The sequence below is a fragment of the Mirounga angustirostris genome, unplaced genomic scaffold (assembly GCF_029215605.1).
Source record: "Mirounga angustirostris isolate CCGP_5_RB_7025 unplaced genomic scaffold, mMirAng1.0.hap1 SCAF_5, whole genome shotgun sequence".
NCBI classification, from domain to species: Eukaryota; Metazoa; Chordata; class Mammalia; order Carnivora; family Phocidae; genus Mirounga; species Mirounga angustirostris.
This window is the reverse complement of record NW_026991713.1, coordinates 109,811,882-109,832,207: the sequence shown is the minus strand read 5'-3', so window position 1 is coordinate 109,832,207 and position 20,326 is coordinate 109,811,882. Positions and strand designations below refer to the sequence as shown.

At 45.9% G+C, this 20,326-nt stretch overlaps 1 protein-coding gene across 1 annotated transcript in view; it reads left to right on the top strand.

Moving 5' to 3' along the window:
- Positions 1-11,013: 11,013 nt before the first annotated feature.
- Positions 11,014-20,326, top strand: part of ODAD2 (outer dynein arm docking complex subunit 2) — a 183,734-nt gene continuing 174,421 nt past the window's right edge. The window contains exons 1-3 of the mRNA XM_045874221.2: positions 11,014-11,270; positions 17,618-17,775; positions 19,939-20,131. Of these exons, the coding sequence (XP_045730177.1) occupies positions 11,047-11,270; positions 17,618-17,775; positions 19,939-20,131 (575 nt within the window). The 5' untranslated portion in view covers positions 11,014-11,046. The remainder of the gene's footprint in view (positions 11,271-17,617; positions 17,776-19,938; positions 20,132-20,326) is intronic.

The following is a 20,326-nucleotide window of genomic DNA, read 5'->3' as shown; positions in this document are numbered from 1 at the left end:
AAGAGCTGCCCAAGTACCAAGAGCCAAGTCCCTTGGCCTCTGGGTTATAAACATCCTCCTTCGTGGTGATAGCATCCTAGCCCCCATAGTAATCATGGTCAATCAATGACCCAACTAGTCTAAGTCCCTGCTTTTTGTTTTTGTTCTGTTGGTTCACTGGCATGAGGACCCCAAAGCGGCCAGGCGGTAGTCACGGCTTCGAGGTCAACGGAACCCTGTATTCCCCAGTGCAAGCAATCCCCCCCGCCCATGAGAACGAGGGCTTCTAACTGGCAGAGCCCAAGGCTGTGGGAATGGGGAGCCCAAATTCCACAAGTAGGTCACTGATGGTTCTGGTGAGAAAGTTCACTCCTTGGTTCGCACAGCCATGAATTCCAGCTACTAGAGAAAACAGCACTGTATGTTGACTGTTAACTCGGTGCATAAACCATGTCCCGGAGGATGGAGACCTGACCCCATGAGGTACTGTGCCATACTGCACCTTAGCCGGAAAGTCAGCAGATCATCCCACTATCCTATCAGGATGGTTGCCTCTGGGTCATGCCGTTCACGGTAAAAGCAATGGCTTTCACGGTGATAAACCTATTGTTGAGTCTCTGTTGCTCTAAAATGAGTCTCCTGTTCCGAGACAATGTTGTGTGGAATACCATGTTGATGACGGAGGCATTCTGAGGGTGGTTCTGACCAAGGCATTGTGGGCAGGGAAGGCAAATCCCTATTTGGAATACGTATCGGTCCTAGTAAGGAGGAATCTTCTTGCCACCCTCAAAATGGAAGGAATCCAATGTACCTGATCTGTCACCAGGGCCTGGTTAATCTCCCCAGGAATGAGCGGTATTAAAAGGTTAGTGTCTGGGTGCCTGGGTGGCTCAGTTGGTTAAGCGACTGCCTTCGGCTCAGGTCATGATCCTGGAGTCCCTGGATCGAGTCCCGCATCGGGCTCCCTGCTCGGCAGGGAGTCTGCTTCTCCCTCTGAACCTCCCCCCTCTCATGTGCTCTCTCTCTCAAATAAGTAAATAAAAAATAAATAAAATCTTTAAAAGGTTAGTGTCAGTCCCTGCTGTTAGCAGAGCGGAGACAAAGCATCAACAGAGGGAACTCTTTGTCAGGCCCACGCATAGCCTCCATCCCTGTCACCTTTTGCTAGATTTCTTCTTAAACACAGTCTTCCAGCCTCAACACGTTCAGTGAAGGGGCACGAAAAATCTCCAAAGGGGCTTTGGATGACTATCCTAACAGAGCAACTAAGTGGCCTTTTTTTTTTTTTAAGATTATTTATTTATTTATTTGACAGAGAGCAAGAGAGAGAAAGCACAAGCAGGGGGAGTGGCAGAGGGAGAGGGAGAAGCAGACTCCCCACTGAGCAGGGAGCCCGATGCGGGGCTTGATCCCAGGACCCTGGGATCATGACCTGAGCCGAAGGCAGCCGCTTAACTGACTGAGCCACCCAGGCACCCCCTAATTGGTCTTTTGAAGGCACAACTATAGTGCCAGCTTGGGGAGAATACTCGGTAAGGATGGGGTGCCATCCTCCACCCTGCAGCGTATACCCTAAATCAACAGCCATTATATGGGGCTGTGACCTATAAAGGTAAAATACATGGCTTCTAGAACTAAGAGGTGGAAGTAGGAGTGGCCATGCTTACCTATCACTTGGGGGAATTTGTGCTTCCTGTCACTGCAAATCTGGGCTCTGTACATTCAGAAGTCCTGGTTCCTAGAGGGGAAATGTTCCAGCAAGGGACATTAAACTTTAACTTTTGGTGGGGCACCTGGGTGGCTCAGTCAAGCATCTGAGTCTTGATTTCAGCTTAGGTCATGATCTCAGGGTCATGGGATTGAGCCCTGTGTTGGGCTCCGTGCTCACCAGGGAGTCTGCTTGGGATTCTCTCTCTCTCTCTGCCTCTCCCCCTGCTTGCTCTCTCTCTCTCTCTCTAAAATAAATAAATCTTAAACTTTAACTTGTGGTAACTTTGTGACTTTGGGTTCTTTGTGCAAGAGACCAATAGGCAAGTAAAGGAGTCATGATCCTGGTCAGAGCAATTGAGCCTGATCATGAGGAAGAGGGAGGGTTGCTGTGGGGTTAGGGAAGGATGTGTTTGGAACTTGGGTGGTCCACCTGTGGACTGCTTGGTACTTCTTTGCCCAATTTCAATGGTAAAGGCACAAATAAAATAGCTACCATGTGACAAGGGCTGATGATGCCAGTGGTTCAGATCCCTCAGCAGAGAGGGCCAGGATGACCCCAGCTGGTAAGCCATCTAGATCAGCAAAGGCGCTACTGAAGGGTGAGGGGAGTCTGGAATAGGCAGCAGAGAAAGGAGAGGATGAGTATCTCTTGTAGGCCTGAGACCAGCTGCACAGCCAGGGGCTGCAATTTTATCTCATAGCTTTCTCTTGTTAAGTTTCCCGAGGAAAAGCAGCCCGCCAGGATCCTGCAGAAGCCGCTCCCAGATGTACTTAGATGTATTTAGATAACCTAGTTCTGCTAGGTTCTGCGTGGCACATGCTGGTAGCCAAAAGAAAGCATTAATGGAATAAACGAAGGTCTAGAAGGTTAGGATCTAAGGAGAAGGAGCCATTTCATTTCCAGACCATGGGCCTTGGTATACTTGTACCACCAAGAGCTATCTTTGTGTATAGGAAGACAACTGAAGCTGTTTGATTGCTGGTCTTTTTAATGCAAGGTGGGATCTGGCAAATTTGGTCCTTAGAACTTCCTCAGACTTCAAGAAATTTTCTATCATCGGAATTTCTGTTGAAATCCCCTGAAAAACTCCATTGAGAGGCAACCTTTCCCCTCAATGAGACTTAACCCCAATACGGTACAATGTAAGTGATGGTACTTTCCAGCAAGCCTTATGAAGTTGCACCGGTCTTGGCCCTTTCTGACTGAGGTATTGGACACTCAAACAGAACTTACCTATCATCTTCTCATGGTTATGGCCCATAAATGCTTCTCTTGGCTGCCTCACACCAGCTGGCCCCACTCTAACACAGATGAATGGGCCCCTGAGACCTACTGACTTTCTTGTTTACATAATATTAAGTGTTGAACTGTGTCCTCCCTAAAATTCATAGAAGTCCCAGTATCTCTTTATAGAAGATAGGCTCTTTACAGAGTGAATTGGGTTAGAATGAGTTAATCAGAGTGGACCCTAATCCAATATGGCTGGTACCCTTAGAAAAAAATAAAATTTGCACACCGAGACAGGCGTACAGGGAGAATGTCATGTGGACATGAAGATGGCCATCTACAAGCCAAGGAGAGCAGGAATAAGTCCTGGAATAAGTCCTTCCCTTACAGCCCTCAGAAGGAACTTACCCTGCTCACACCTTGATTTTGGATGTCTAGCCTCCAAAACTGAGAGACAACAAACTTCTGTGGCTTCAGCCACCCAATCTGCAGTGCCTTGTTATGACAGCCCTAGCAGACTATAACACAGGATCTGTGCGTGAACTCTACAGAGGAGCTAAGCTGGTTTGAGCCAGAGTGGGTGGTTTCACAGGGAGCCTATTTAGCTGACATAAAGTTACCAGGAAGGGCCGACAACTCTCCAGTCTTTCCCAGAAGTCCTTAGCAGGCTTTCTGTAAAGCTCCACTGGGCAGAACTGGGTCCCACGTCCATACTTTATGAAGGCAGTGCCGGGAAAATCCTCTGCTACAACAAACTCCTGGGTGTGCTCTCAGTGTTGAAGGCTCTTTTCCTGAACACAGCCACTTAGAATCATCCAACTGGTTCTATCAACTATGTCCAAGGAAATGTGAGCTTCACCCTTCCGTGCCTGGCTCAACAGAGAATGCCAGGTAGCAAGGCGTCTTTGACTAGGTGATTCACCAATTTTATTCTTTCCATGTGTCAGTCACTCTTCTAGATCTTAGGAATAGAGACTTGAAGGGGACAGGAAGGTCCCTTTCATGGAGCTTACTGTGGAGGTAGCAAACAGGCAGTAAGACGGATTAGTCAAGACAAATCCTAGTGGGAGACTTCTTTAGTTTGGGTGGTCAGCACTCTCTGAGTAGTCATTTAAGCCAAGGGCATGGAGGAGTGGGATGTCGGGAGGGAGGGTCTAGACAGTGCTGTGGACTCCTCCAGGACCAAGACACGCCAAGTTAGTACTCCAACATGGCAAGGAAAAATTGGAAGAAACCAGCTGGGAATTCTACAGATTTGCATATTATTACATGCCTTTTTTTTTTTTTTTACTGGACAACCTCAGGGTTAATAAATTCAGATTTTGCCATCAGATTAAGCAATGGTAGATTGTGACATGTGGCATGAACTTTGGCAAATGAGGACACAGCTACTCGGATCTTGGTGGGCACTGGCTTTCTCCAGCTTTGGAAACCAAGGTCAAGCGTCCTGACTTTGTAGATCTCTGACCGGTTTCTCTGTTGGGCTCAGTTACGCTCTCTCATATTATACAGCTGGTTAAAAATGTGCAAATGACAGAAAAGCACCCAATGAAATTTCCTTGCTCCAGGACTGTTTTGACAACCCTCTAAAGGGTGGATTCTGATCCTCACCAAAGTGTGACCTGCATCACTCTGTAGGTATGATGCTGTGGTTGTCTCAGAGTGTGATCTGTTCATTTTTGGAAGGGCTCCCTTCAGATTATGTTCCTGTTAGCATATAATCTTCCCTTCTGATTCACTGCAAGTCTAGTCTTCGCTGGAGGTAGAGGCTACTTTAAGCAAAATGATCCCACTTCCAAGACCTTTATAAAAGAAAGAAAAAAGAAAAGACCCCAAACAAAGGCCTAATCTATTTCATTTTTCTGTGGTGTCTGAGGAAAGGCTCTGCTTTTAAGCCAGGACAATGTAATATCCTGACACGTAATACCCTAACATCATCCATATCTGTGTCTTTGACTTTAGGGAAAGAATCCAGTTCTAGTTCCTAAACACTTCACCACCCTAAATTATCCAGGACCCATCCCTAAACACTCTACCCCCAAAGACAGTATACTGTTCTTGCTCGCTTTTATTATTCTTTTCCCAAATATTTTTTTTCCACTCCTTCAGCCCCTTCTGGTTTTTCAGAGCTGGGACTCTTCTTGGTAGAAGTATCTACAGGTGGGGTTAAGGTCATCTTGGTAAAAGGTAAAAGGCATTTAAAAATAGGGGGAAGTGTTCTCATTTCATTCCAATTCTCTGAATTATTCTACTGAAGAGCAGTTTCTGCTCTTCCAGTGAGTATTTGTATATTCCACGACATTTGCTTTTCGGAGAAGCACATTTAGGCCTCAAATATCCGGTGAGAGGCCCTCTCCTATTTTGAGAACTGAGTGAAGATTTAAGGTACATAGAACACCGTATGGAACACGGCAGAACACCTGTCCAGAAGCCTGTGGAGACACATAAAACGGTGTTTCTAACGAACATTTGCTATTAGCTTTCGGTCACATTAATTAGCTGCTCAACCCCCGCACTGCGGGTGGCCTTAATTAAGGTAAACGTTTCCCACCTGGTGGAGTGAGTCAGGCTCCGAGTCCTCGAAGAAGGACGTCCAATGACGCTGTTTCCAGGGAGGGGACGAGCGGGGAGCAGCGGTTGCGGGCGTCGATGGAACCCCGCACGGCAGGGCGTCCCCCCGCCCCGCCTCCGGGGCAGGCGGCGGGGCGGCGGGCGTGCGGGAGCGCGGGTCCCCCCGGGGGCAGGCGGCGGGCGTGCGGGAGCGCGGGTCTCCCCGGGGGCAGGCGGCGGGGCGGCGGGCGTGCGGGAGCGCGGGTCCTCCCGGGGGCAGGCGGCGGGGCGGCGGGCGTGCGGGAGCGCGGGTCCCCCCGGGGGCAGGCGGCGGGCGTGCGGGAGCGCGGGTCTCCCCGGGGGCAGGCGGCGGGGCGGCGGGCGTGCGGGAGCGCGGGTCCCCCCGGGGGCAGGCGGCGGGGCGGCGGGCGTGCGGGAGCGCGGGTCCCCCCGGGGGCAGGCGGCGGGGCGGCGGGCGTGCGGGAGCGCGGGTCCCCCCGGGGGCAGGCGGCGGGGCGGCGGGCGTGCGGGAGCGCGGGTCCCCCCGGGGGCAGGCGGCGGGCGTGCGGGAGCGCGGGTCTCCCCGGGGGCAGGCGGCGGGGCGGCGGGCGTGCGGGAGCGCGGGTCTCCCCGGGGGCAGGCGGCGGGGCGGCGGGCGTGCGGGAGCGCGGGTCCCCCCGGGGGCAGGCGGCGGGGCGGCGGGCGTGCGGGAGCGCGGGTCCCCCCGGGGGCAGGCGGCGGGGCGGCGGGCGTGCGGGAGCGCGGGTCCCCCCGGGGGCAGGCGGCGGGCGTGCGGGAGCGCGGGTCTCCCCGGGGGCAGGCGGCGGGGCGGCGGGCGTGCGGGAGCGCGGGTCCTCCCGGGGGCAGGCGGCGGGGCGGCGGGCGTGCGGGAGCGCGGGTCCCCCCGGGGGCAGGCGGCGGGCGTGCGGGAGCGCGGGTCTCCCCGGGGGCAGGCGGCGGGGCGGCGGGCGTGCGGGAGCGCGGGTCCCCCCGGGGGCAGGCGGCGGGGCGGCGGGCGTGCGGGAGCGCGGGTCCCCCCGGGGGCAGGCGGCGGGGCGGCGGGCGTGCGGGAGCGCGGGTCCCCCCGGGGGCAGGCGGCGGGGCGGCGGGCGTGCGGGAGCGCGGGTCCCCCCGGGGGCAGGCGGCGGGCGTGCGGGAGCGCGGGTCTCCCCGGGGGCAGGCGGCGGGGCGGCGGGCGTGCGGGAGCGCGGGTCTCCCCGGGGGCAGGCGGCGGGGCGGCGGGCGTGCGGGAGCGCGGGTCCCCCCGGGGGCAGGCGGCGGGGCGGCGGGCGTGCGGGAGCGCGGGTCCCCCCGGGGGCAGGCGGCGGGGCGGCGGGCGTGCGGGAGCGCGGGTCCCCCCGGGGGCAGGCGGCGGGGCGGCGGGCGTGCGGGAGCGCGGGTCCCCCCGGGGGCAGGCGGCGGGGCGGCGGGCGTGCGGGAGCGCGGGGCGGCCGGTGGCACGCGGCTGCGGGCTGGGCGGGCTCTGGGCGCCACTGCGCGGCAGCCGCGGCGCGAGGGGCGGGCTCGGAGCTTTCCCCCGCGGGGCGGCGACGCGCTGCGCGGCGGCCGGGCGCCGGGTGTTTGCCTGGCGTCCTAGCAACAGGCGGGCGCGCGGCGAGCGGGGCGGGGCGCGGGGCACAGTGCGGGCGCGGAGCTGGGCGCTGCAGGTGAGTGCGGCCGCTGGGCGCAGGGTGGCCGCCGGGGGCACGGGCGGGGGGGGACTCGCCGCTGCTCCTGCGGCCTCCGGGACCCCCAGCTCACGCTCGCCCCGCGCTGGGGTCCTTGCAGCCTAACGCGCGGTTCGAGAAATGGGGGCCTTTCTCGGGCCCCCGCTTCTGTCTCCCTCGCCTCTTGCCTTTCGTCGGGCCCGAGATCCGTCCTCTCCCCTTCTCTCTCCCACCCGCATTGAACCCCTGCCTCCCCGCCGACACCTTGCCCCTGCCCGGGCACGTCCTGCTCCTTCGCCCCCGAGCCCACCCCGTCTCCACCCTGCCGCGACCCCATTTCTTCCGTTATCCGTTCTCTCTGCTTCTCAGGCCGACTCCCTGCCCCCCTTCCCCTCTTCGCCTTTCCCCTCCGCCCTTGCGGCTGTGCCTGCTTCTGGCTATACTGTCTTCGCTGCCTGCCCCCCGCGCCCCCCTCATCCCTAGAAACTGAGCCTCCAACTCTAACGCTTGTCACCGGCCCGGTTGGTGCTGTCATCTCGTGTTTAAACACAGGGTTTGCGTGTACTTTGATTGAGGGCGCTCTTCATGTCAGTTCCTGAAATTTTAATTTTTCTGTAGCTTCATCATTCTCGGAATGACCCCCCAATCAATGTTACCCAGCCACATTTCTAGATCTCAGGGTGGATGCTTACGTTCCCTGAGCTTCCTAAAGAATTCGGGTTTGCTTCTGCTCAAGTGTTACAGAAATTGTTCATGGACAGGTTTCATTTTATTAATGATACGGGAAGCTTGCCCTACTAACCCTTAAAACAGAAAAACATTCTATTAGAGCGATTTGATTAGTAGAGAAAATGAGTAGAATTAGTAGAGAAAATGAATATAAGTGATTCTCAGTTTATGCAAACACATGCACAAAATTTTTTCCCTTTTAATCATTAAACTTTTTAACAATCGTACCTTAAAGATATGTACTATGTATTCATATGTATTCGTTGTAACCATGGTTCTTAGGCCAAAAGGACACCTGGATTGGCAGTGGGTAGAAACTGGGGAACAGCCTGTTTTGATAAAAAGTGTTAGTTTTGTATTTTTACCTGAGTTATACTGACCATTTTTTAACACCTCTGGGATTAGTGGAATAAATACTATAGCTCTGGTTCTCTTGGTAAATTAAGCCATTAGAAATTCTTAACATGAAAAACATTAGATTACCCTGTTTTCATTTTAAAATTTATTCAGTTAAGCCTGCAAAGTACTTCTGTCTTTTTTTTTTTTTTTTTAAGCCTTTTTATACGTATCTTGTCTTGTTCCGGATTTTGTTCCACTCCCCCCCCCCATAATATTTTATATGCCTTCTAGATTGTCCTAGGCCTCCCTGAAATTTTCTTCTGCTAACCAGTCTTCTCAAATCAAGCCTGTTCATTGTTGCAGCACCTGGTTTACCAGATTTAGAAAAACAATTTGAAGAGATTCAAATGTGTTACAGTTACTTCTGTATAAAAATTTATCATGATGAAAAGAAGACCTTTTCTGCATTTCTTAGCTCTTTTTAAAGTGTCTTCCAGGAAGTTGCTGTATGGGATGTTGACTGCTATAGTCTTAGGTAATCTATGTACGTCCACATTTTCCTTTTAAAAAGTGCAAGAAGGAAATTATACACATGCCATAGTTTTATAAGACCATTGAAACAAATTGTATAATTAAGATTAAAAACAGAACTGTGCACCTAACACTTGCTGTATACGATAAAGTTATTTGTACTTAGCTTACACGTACTCTCATAATATTGGGAAAATCAGCAGTATTACATATAAGCATCAGTACATGTGTTCAGAATCAAGCAATAGAAACAACTGGAATACTAAAATAAATGCACAGAACAAATTTGTACCCTAATTGTATACATTTTATTTCACTAGCAATTATATATACAGATATAAAAATATATACGTATTTATATACACATATATCAGCCATACTCAGCCCCAGGAACTATCGTTTTTTTATAACAACTATTTTGTAATGTCTGCTTTGCTACTCCAAAATCAAAATCCTAGATAATAATTCTACATACGTGCATAGTTTTAAAATGTTGTTAATGCCCTAACTGTAAAATAAAGGAAAATTAAAAGGTAAATCCTCGTAATACAATATCAGTATGGAAATGCTCAGGTACCACTGCACTAGAATGTGTAATGAAGTAGTCAGATGCTCCAGCCTTACACAGAATTACCTACTGTGAATGGAGTAGCTCCAGATGAAGGCTGATATAAACATGTCATTGAAACTTAAATTGTGTGACCCTCATGGCCATCAATGGCGTGATTTTCCGAAATGCTGAGCTCTTGGTAGACTTCCATATAAAACAAAGTATGTACAACCTTCCTTTGACTTATATTATAGTTGCAATCCTGGAAAATTCTGCGTATATCAAAATTGTGGAAAAAAAAACTTTATGATTATTTGTAAAGTGGAGATAGGTTCTAAGCGCAGGTATTACTTACCTGATAGTTTTTCATCTACTAGATGCCTGGAGATTGTAGCATAATTCTTCTTTCTGGGGACTGTCATGCACATTGCAGGACGTCTGACATTCTTGGTCCTCATCACTGAATGCCAATGATGTCTCCTTCCTATCATTTTGATAATGAAATGTCTTTTATAATACTTCTCTGCATTATGAATACTGGCTCATTAAGAACCACCAACCTAGATGTCCTGTTACTGGATATCAAGATTGAATACAGCACAAAATCCAAAATCTCCAAGTCATTTCTGTAGAGTCTTGGTACTTCTGAGCTTTAGTCGTAATGATGGGGGGAAAGCTAATTCTATTCTATATTTAACTTTGTAACCATTCTAATATTCTGGAAGGAAGGCTTTAATGATCCCTTTAATGAGAGAGCAAACAAGTATAGACTATCAGGGAACAAAGCCTTGAATGTTCACAGTGAGAACTTGCTTTCTAACTTGGCTCTTATTTAATGTTACAGATAATGTTCTCTTTTTAAAAGAAAGTCCGTGCTGGAGGGAAGAGAGGGGGGCGCGGGGATGGAGTAACTGGGTGATGGACATTAAGGAGGGCATGTGATGTAATGGGCACTGGGTATTATGTAAGACTGATGAATCAATGATCTCTACCTCTGAAACCAATAATGCATTATATGTTAATTGAATTTAAATAAAAATACATTTTTTTAAAAAGTCAGAATAACGGAGTTCAGTTTGACAGCTGGTTCTTCCTTTGTTTTTGTTTTGTTTTTTTTTTAAGATTTTTGTTTATTTATTTGACAGAGAGACACAGCGAGAGAGGGAACACAAGCAGGGGGAGTGGGAGAGGGAGAAGCAGGCTTCCTGCGGAGCAGGGAGCCGGACATGGGGCTCAATCCCAGACCCTGGGATCATGACCTGAGCCGAAGGCAGCCGCTTAGTGACTGAGCCAGCCAGGTGCCCCAACAGCCTGGTTCTAAATGATGTGCTGCCCAGCTCAGAAGAGCTTTGCTCATCTGCCTCGGGCTCCAGCAGACCTGGGGACCAAAAGCCGTGATGCCACACTCCTCCACTCTTCCTTCCACTGTTGGGGTTTTCCATTTCTGTTTTCCGCCCAGTTACTTGCACTTCCTCTCTTAGACCCAGGGAAATGAGAAAGTTATTCACAGGGCAGACAGGTATTGGAAAATCCAAGTACCCATTGCTTTTACTTAGAGCTGGCTCAGTAAAAATTAACTATTTTATTGCCTTAAAGAGCAATTTGATGATTAAAAAATCAGCCACGATTAATAAGCAGACTGTGGGTTGGATGGCTTAAAGCCTTGAAAAGGAAAACGGTTCTGGGGAAAAGTGCTTGCTATCCTCTTTCTCTTTCTGCTCTGATGCAGCGTGTGTGCTCAGATCTGAGCATTGACGGTTCCCATGGGCGTGGCTCTGACAAGATCAGCGCAGTGGACTGCAGCCGGTTATGGGACCAGAATCTTGGAAATTACTCCTCTCAATGAGGCGATACTGAAAGAAATTATCATGTTCGTGGAGAGTTTTATCTACAAACATCCTCAAGAGGCAAAATATGTTTTTGTAGAACCACTTGAATGGAAAACAAACTTGGACCCCTCAGCATTTGAATCAGGTTATATTGTCAGGTAAGCCAGCAAATTGCTTCTAGAATTTAGTATCTTCATTGTATGTATTTCTGTTAATTGGTTTGTAGGTTTCGGGCAAGTAATTTAACATCTATGAATCTCAGAAATATTCTGACCCAGGGATTGCAAACGGGAGGCACTCAGGTGAAATCTGAGTATGTTTTGTTTGGCCAACACGTTGTTCATCTGATTTTTAAATTTTGATTTGAATTTCTTTTGATAGGGGATGCATTCTCCAGGTCACCACACTCCAACATTTGCTGTTGCTTTATGTTTGGGCTTTCCACTTATCCATACGACCCTCCAGGTACAAGTAAGGCCCTGGTTTTGTGACCTCTGATATAGAGAGAATCCCTTCTGGTATTTAAATCTAGTAATTCCTGGAGCAGCAGAGGGAGAGTGGTAAATTTGCTCACTATATGGGAGAGACTTTCTGACAATTAGAATTGTCCTCAAATGAGAACCTTCCAAATCTGAGATTTTAAAAAGATCTTACCTCTGCCTCAAACAGGGAGCTGTCAACTTAGCTCTTGTGAACATAGGTAAAATATGTATATATTTATGTAAATGTAATTATAATTATATAGGATTAATTTGCATATACATATGTAAATCTTTTCTGTTGTTTTGATCAGCTTCAGCTTATTTTCTAGCTTCAGGCATTCGGATCCTCTTTTCTGCCACCATGTTCCTCCTGGGTTTCGCATATGAACTTTTAAAGTCTGACCTTATCCAAGACAGGTCACTGACCAGCCACAGCTCCCTAGAGATGCCTTTTCCATTTTTCCCTTTGGGATTATTTGTGAGAATAAACTCTGAATTTCATTTTTAGAACTGAAAAACAATTCTTGAATTGCATTTCAGGAGTGCTTTGGTTCTGCTCTCATGCTTACCTTCTCTCTGAATTTCCTGAAGGTTTTTTTTTTTTTTTATTGTATTTTATATCTAACTGTGCCTATGGTCACTTCCTCCCAAAGTGCTTGTCATTATTTATTGCTCCCACTTAAGTTCAGTGTAGTGTCACACGTTGTTTTTCCTAACCTTTGAAAGATGAACTCATCTGCAAAACGATATAGTCCAGAAACATATGAACTACTTAGCACAAAGATGGATTTAAAGCAGATGTCAGAAGAATATCAAGAGTGTCATTGTATCTTACCTCTGTACTTATTTTTGTGTTCCAAGTACGAACATGACCACATCTGTGACCTACTTAGGTGGGCTGTTACACACACCTCAATTATATTACTATTTCTCTTCCTTTATCCTTGTCTGATTTCTTTTTTGCTCTATTTCCATTCTTATACCTCTGCATCCCAGTCTTTATGTACAGTGGTCCCTCTTAAGCAGGATGTCTTGACATTTTGGCACCATGTGTGTTTTGAACCAAATGCCCCTTGATTATCTTCCTTCTGTCAAATTGACTAGGCAACTTTTCCTTGGGCCAATTTTTCTATCCACTGGTTTTGTTTCTGACCTTTATTGATGATATCTTTGATGTTGGAAGGGGAAAGAAGGGTCTAATAGTAGCACTTACTGTATTTGAAGGAAACCATGCCTTTGTGGCTTGATGAAAACCAGGTACTGACTGTCCTGAAGAAGGCAAAGGATACAGCTGAGATTTTGGTACTAATAGAAAATACCAAATGTTTATACATCTAAGTCTTGACCATTCCCCTTACTCCTCCCCCCAAACCAAAGAACTGTCAGCAACCCATAGCCACTTGGTATGCTATGTCTAGCAACATAACAACAAGTGATAGAGACCAGAGATGCCCTCAATGGCTGGAAGGATATATTATTAAAAGAGCCCCAGCTACCTCATTCTTTGCCCTTTGGTTCACATGCACTCTTCTTGCTTAGCCACTGGCCCTTAGGACACTTTATATTCATTTATTTAAATTGGGGGGAACTGCTCTCCTTTCAGGTAGGATTCAGGTCCATAAGTCCACGAGATATAGATACCTAAGTCATCATAAAGGCTTTGAGCTTGGGGTCCCTGGATGTGTTTCTACCAAACTAGAATATTCTTGGGTATTTTAGAATATTTAGGTCGGGTCTTCTTCTTGGGAATGTACATTCTCTCAGCCTCTTGTTCCAAAACAAGTCAGTTTAATCTGCATGGGAAGTCTGTTGAAAGAAGTGAGCTCCCCCCTTTTGTTGATCTCTTTTGTATTTACACTTGTGGCCTCATTTCTCATTTGATGTTGTACATCTCCAAATGCACTCTTTGTAGCCGTCTGTAGAAGTGTGATCATCCTTCTTCTGAATTAGGCTAATAGGCATCTGATGTTGAAACTGATGCGCTCATCACGCACTGAAAAGGTTTTTTATTTCATCGCCCATCTTTTGTGAGGATCATTGTTGAGTAGATAGGCATGCCACTTTCCACATGTTAGATGACTCATTCTTTTCCTTTAGGATCATTTCCAATGTACAGCTCTTTATCCTATAATAATACTTGTCATCGTCTCCCCATGTTCAATATTTTGGGGAAAATAGCTCCACTTTCATTTTAAAGGAAATCATAGGTCTCCTTGTATTACCATTTTCAATTGCTTGTGTTCTTATCAGACAGGATGAGATTACTAATCTTTCTAAGATACCTCAGAATGAAGCCCAAGTCCACTCTAAGCTAAGGACAAATGACACCCTCCAATGATTAACACCATCTGTTGGTTGTATACAGAGCTGAGTTGCTTTGACTCATTAGAATGAAGCTTGGGAAATTTAGAAACTGGATAAGCATTCAGAATCACTTAGTGAAAATGTTATTACCTGTTCTTTTCTCTCCTTCTTTGGTAGAACTATGATTTTTGAATCATGTTGGCTTTGGTATCGTGGTATTTCAGCTGCGAATATCTCTCTGCTGTCTCAGGGATATGTCTGAGTTGGGACAAAATTCTCTTCTGGTAGGAGTTCTGGGTGGATGAGAAGTCAGGCCCTGAGCAGTGGCCCTCGTCCCCCTGTCCTGCCCACTTCCCTTATAATTCATACCTTTCTGGTTCCTAGTTTTCTTTTTTCTTCTCTAAGTCTCCACAGGCATCTTTTTTATTGCTTATTTCCCAATACTCCTTGGTAATGGGCATTGTTTGATCCTTTTGCCTTTTTGTTCTAGTTCTCTTATCAATGTCATGAAGGCTCAGTTACATGATCTCCAATCTTAAAATTGTATTGTTTTATGAGACTATAATTATTATGTTTTGGTAAAACTTCTTTTTTTTAAGATTTTATTTATTTGAGAGAGAGAGAGAGTGAGAGAGCAGGGGAGGGGGAGCTCAGGGAGAGGGACAAGCAGACTCAATGCTGAGTGCGGAACCTAAAGTGGGGCTTGATCTCACGACCCTGAGATCATGACCTCAGCTGAAATCAAGAGTCAGACACTTAACCAACTGAGCCACTGGGCGCCCCATACTTTGGTAAAACTTCTGTATTATGGTATTAAAATGGGTGGCCATAACTTTTGTTACTGAGTTCTTTGTTTTTCATTCCTGAGAATTACTAACTAGTTTCTCAACTATAGCCTCATTTCCCTTGTTACTATTGAGACTCATTTATTGAGTAATTACTATGTTCTGGACACTAAACTAGGCACCGGGGATGAAATAAATGAGACATTCCCCTGCTTTCTCACTTTATAGTATAAGCTATAGTATTTTCAGCTGCCTTCCCCAATGCCAGTTTAAAAGTCTTTTGATCAGGTCAGTGGGTTTCATTTATAGCACATTCATCTTGACCTCACGAGGTGGGTGCTGTATTTTTTTTTTTCCAGAAGCTCTTTCTTCAGGCGTTAGAAACTGTGAACCCAGAAACAAACCTGCTCTTCCACATCCTCCCTATAGCTGCCGTTTATTTCCTACTGCTCTGCTGAAGTACAGGTTTCAACTGGTGGGAGCAATGAAATACGTGCCCTGTGCCCTTGACTTCTTCCGTTTCTCACCAGGAGTTTCATCTTCTCGAGTTCAGTGGCTTGATGTTGTTGGCATTCATTCGGCTTATAACTTAGTCTTGTCATCATCCTCTTAGCACTCGTGACCAGCCCAGTACAAACCTTTAAGAAATCACCTCAATCCTAAAGACATTATTCCAAAAGCTTTATTTTAGAGAAAACACACATTTTGCCTACAACACACAGCACTGGTCAGTCTGGAAATCTTTTATTCATTTATTCCTCTTCCATTTATTGAGCACCTTCTGTGTGCAGTTACTATGTAAGTTACTGCACATAGAGCAGTGGGCGAAGACTGGTAGACATCCCTGTATTAGCCTCCTATTGCTGCTGTAACAAATTATCACACGCTCAGTGGCTTAAAACAATGCAGATTTAATTTCTTATGGTTCTGGAGGTGCAAAGACTAACATGAGTCTGTAGGGTTAAAATCAAGGTGTTCACAGGGCTGTGTTCCTCCTGGGGGCTGAAGGAAAATCCATTCTCGCCTTTTGCAGCTTCTGGAGGCCACCTGCATTCCCAGGCTCCTGGCTCTGGGTTACTCTGACCTCTGTTTCCATGTCACGTCGGCTTCTCTGACTTGACCCTCCTGCATATTTCAGAATAGTCTTCTCATCTTAAGATCCTTAACTTAGGGCGCCTGGGTGGCTCAGTTGGTTAAGTGACTGCCTTCAGCTCAGGTCATGATCCCAGGGTCCTGGGATCGAGTCCCGTGTCCTCCCTCTCCCACTCCCCCTGCTTGTGTTCCCTCTCTCGCTGTGTCTCTCTCTGTCAAATAAATAAATAAAATCTTTAAAAAAAAAAATCCTTAACTTAATCCATCTGCATAGTCCCTTTTGCCATATGAGGCAACACATTTATGGGCTTCGGGGATTAGGACGTGGACATCTGTGGGGAGCCACCATTCTGTCTCCCACAGTCTCTCTCTCTTGTTTCTTTTCTAGTGAAATAGTGCGGGCAGGAGAGCTGAGTCTGAGTCTGTCAGGTTTACTTTTTCTGATGAACTGGCAACATTCCACATCTGTTTATCTGCATTACAATTTAAAATATGTTAGATCAGGTCTTACGATGAGAACAGTTTTGCCAGGGATATCTGTATATAATAAAACCTAGGCAGTTTAGTTAATGTTGCAAGTGGTAGAAACCTATAGAAATATCACTGCCATAAAAACATCTTAATATTTCTTAAATGCTGACCTAAAAAAGAAATAAAATGAACAGACACACAAATCTAGGAGACTTAGTAATTTCTGATCAGGGAAAAGTCCATTTAGAAAAGCTGCATATTATCCTAAAGTAAACCAAATTAGGGGATTTGGAGTGGGGAAAGCAATCCACAGAGGGAATCTAGTTTGTCTCTCTCTCTTTTTTGTATAGCTTTTTGTTCATAAACAGAGTAGCCAAGAAAATTTTTATTTATTTATTTTTTTAAAAAGATTTTATTTATTTATTTGAAAGAGAGAATGAGAGAGAGAGAGCACATGAGAGGGGGGAGGGTCAGAGGGAGAAGCAGACTCCCTGCCGAGCAGGGAGCCCGATGTGGGACTCAATCCCGGGACTCCAGGATCATGACCTGAGCCGAAGGCAGTCCCTTAACCAACTGAGCCACTCAGGCGCCCTAGCCAAGAAAATTTTTAACCACTAATCACTGTGGTGTAAATTTTATAAATAATATAACATTAGAAATTCCCCAAACATGAATGGTGCTGTAGAACCAGTGATTTTTTTTTTTTTAAAAGATGTCCAACACATTGTCAGAAAAACAAAAACTGTGATTGAGTTCATGTAAGTATTCAAGAAACTGCTTAAGATTTTCTTCCTGGATAGATTGTGTGGCTCTCTATCTTAATAAGATAATAATAAGACTGAGAAGTTAAGCATCTGAGTGTGTCCAAGGTAAGAAAAGAGATGAGCTTCTCACAAGAAATATTTATATTTTGTGTTTTATAATGAGACATAGGAATGATTTGGTTTATTTTATTATGTTCAGTTAGCCACCGTATAGTACATCATTAGTTTTTGATGTAGAGCTCCATGATTCATTGTTTGCTTATAACACCCAGTGCTCCATGCGGTATGTGCCCTCCTTAATACCCGTCACCGGGCTAACCCATCCCCCACCCCCCTCCCCTCTAGAAACCTCAGTTTGTTTCTCAGAGTCCATAGTCTCTCATGGTTTGTCTCCCCCTCTAATTTCCGCCCCCGCTTCAGTTTTCCCTCCCTTCCCCAATGGTCCTCCATGCTATTCCTATGTTCCACATATGAGTGAAACCATATGATAATTGTAGGAATAATTTGTCGAAATGTCTTATATTTAACTTCACTAGCATCCAGGTAATCTTAAGCTTTTGATATTTATTTATTTTTTTATTTATTATTATTTTTTTAATTTTCCTAGTGAAACAACAGTCAAGTCAGAAGAAGTTGATAAAGATGGGCAGCCCTTGCTGTCTGTCTCTGTGCCACACATTAAGGTCAGGAGCTTTGGGCAGCTGTCCCGCCTCTTGCTTATTGCCAAAGATACGAAGCTGAAGGAGGCACAGGCCTGTATCGAAGGTGATATTTATGCTCCAGTCTGTGATTTGAATTTCTAGAAACACAATCTTGGGGCGGGGTGGGGGAGGAATCATTTGTTACTGTCTTTTAGAAAAAGTTCTGTGACCTAAAAGGTAAAAAAGTCCTATGTTCAACTTCATAAAAATGTCATTCATTTTTCTGGGCAGAATGTCCTGCTTGTATCCAATTTCTACTTTAAAATGAAAGGCCTAATACTTTACCACTAGCAAGCTTCTAGATTTCTAACTGTAACATGTGGCTTAAAGACAGGCTTTGCAGCTTCTGGAAAGACCAGCGGCCTGCAGCCTTTGAGGTCCACACGGGACAGAAGACAGATTAGCAGGGCCAGCACCAGAATCTGCCCTCTACTCTCAGCCCTGCTGTGATGGATGATGCTGTTTCCTCTACAGTGCACGTAGCAGAGATAGCACAGAATAATCTCACTTGCCATTGGTCTCAGTCCTGTTCCATTGTGGGCTGCATAGCCTTCTGTGCATAGTTTCATTCATTCAGTGGGAAGTGTTTTTCCTCTTCTTAAAGGATGTAGATTTTCACTGTTGTCTAAGCATCTAACATGCAAGAAAGAATGTAATCAATTGCCTGCTGTGATGGTACCCTAAATTTTTCTTATGAGTAGAAATACCTAACAGTAAATAATGATGTTGTATACATGTTTTGCTTCTTTGGAATCGTGTGACTAGAAGGTCCCTGGGTCCTACCTCCCGTCATTCTTTGCTGGGGCATGGGAAGATGCTCCTTTCAAAAAAAAATTTTTTTTTTAATTTCTTTAAGATGTGAACCTTAGGACAACAGCTTCTTCTTATCTCTTGCTGACTCTTCTTTATTAGGCTATCTGTACATCATAGCTACTTTGCTGAGAAGGAGTGAAATCTTAAGAGTAAAGCTGAATTCAAGGAGATTGTTAATAGCATCAAATTCAAATTAAAATATGAACCTAATATATAGACTGGCTGCTATATATCTAGTTTGGCTAAATGTGTATCCTTTGCTGCATTTTGTCCTTTCTGTAAGAGTTCTAGGTACAGCTCTTCAGTTTTGGGTCCAAACTCCATGGTGCACGGCAATTTGGGGGTCAGGTTTCTGTCTTTCCCCCAAACTCAGCTGGTACCTTTTTACATGAGTCTTTATGAGATGACTGCCATAAGGGTGATTAAGTTGAGATGCTCAATAAGTGGATGATTCCTAGATCTCCTTTCCCTGCCCCTCCCTTCTTGTGGTCTTTTCTAAGAGGCTCTAAGCCTTTTCTGCTATTTCCTGGTGCCGTAGTTCATTTCCTGTTGCAGAGTTAATGCCATCCCTGTGCTTCTCTTCATTTCAGTCAGGTTGAATTTTCTGAACTAGTTCTATAGGCCTTTTCTCCCTCCCTGTCCAAATGCATATATATTTCATCTTACTTAAATTCCTCCTTCCCAAATAAGGCTTTGCCCCTACTTCCTCACTTGCAACTTCATGGTTCTTTGGCTTTTACCAAATTCTGTTTTCAGCCTCTCTAGGGTCGACTTTCACACCTATGTCAGCCTTGATCATGAGTTAGTATTGAAGTTTTTCAGTGTAACTTTGGTATGTGTGTAAGTACTGGCCAGATTTGTTTTTCCGACTCAGACATCAAAAGGCATTGAAAATATAAGCAGTTTGAACAGGTGGAAAAGACTGGCAGTAGATCTGTAGACTGAGTGAAACACACTATTTTGGAAAGAAAGCATTTGTGAACACTGAGCATGGGCACACGTGTGCGCGCGCACACACACACACGTACACTCACACACACACAGTTCTGATGATTCTTCTAAGGAGACCAGTATTTATCTTCAGATCAATTCTGAATATATTAATTGAATGCCCATGCTGGACAATGCCTCACAGTCATCAACAACAACAACAAAAAGAATGTCTTGTCCTTTGTCTTATTAGATGATATAGATAGATGATATTACAGTACAAGGTAGAGCATCTCAAGGAGTACAAGAAAGCTCCTAAATATAGTAGAATCTGAGAAATAGAAATTAATTCAGATTGGGCCCATCAGAGAAAGCTTAATGAAAGATGTGCATTTGGGTGGGCCTCAGAGGATTTGCTAGTCTTTATGTTTCTTGCAACAGAAGACAAAGAGGATCATTTTTATTTATTTACTTGTTTGATCAGCTAACAGAGATCCTGTAACAAAAATCCTGGGCTTGGATTATAATACAAAGAAAGAAGACACATCCGTAGTGAATATTCTTGATAAAATTACCAAAGATGAAGATCCCGAAAGTGAGATTAAGATGAAGCTTGGCATACTGCTTAAGCAACTGGATCTGCACCTACTGAATCATTCTCTAAAACATATTTCATTGTGAGTCTTTTAGAAAAAAGAAACCTCTAAAAATTAGTTACAAAAAGTGCTTTCAGAGTTTTTATTTAAACACAAAAAAATAAAGTATGGAAGTTATTGCTATTGATTTAACATTAATTTCTTTTAAGATTTATGTAAGAGAGAGAGAGCATGCACATGTGTGTGCGAGCAAGGGGGGAGGGGTAGAAGGAGAGG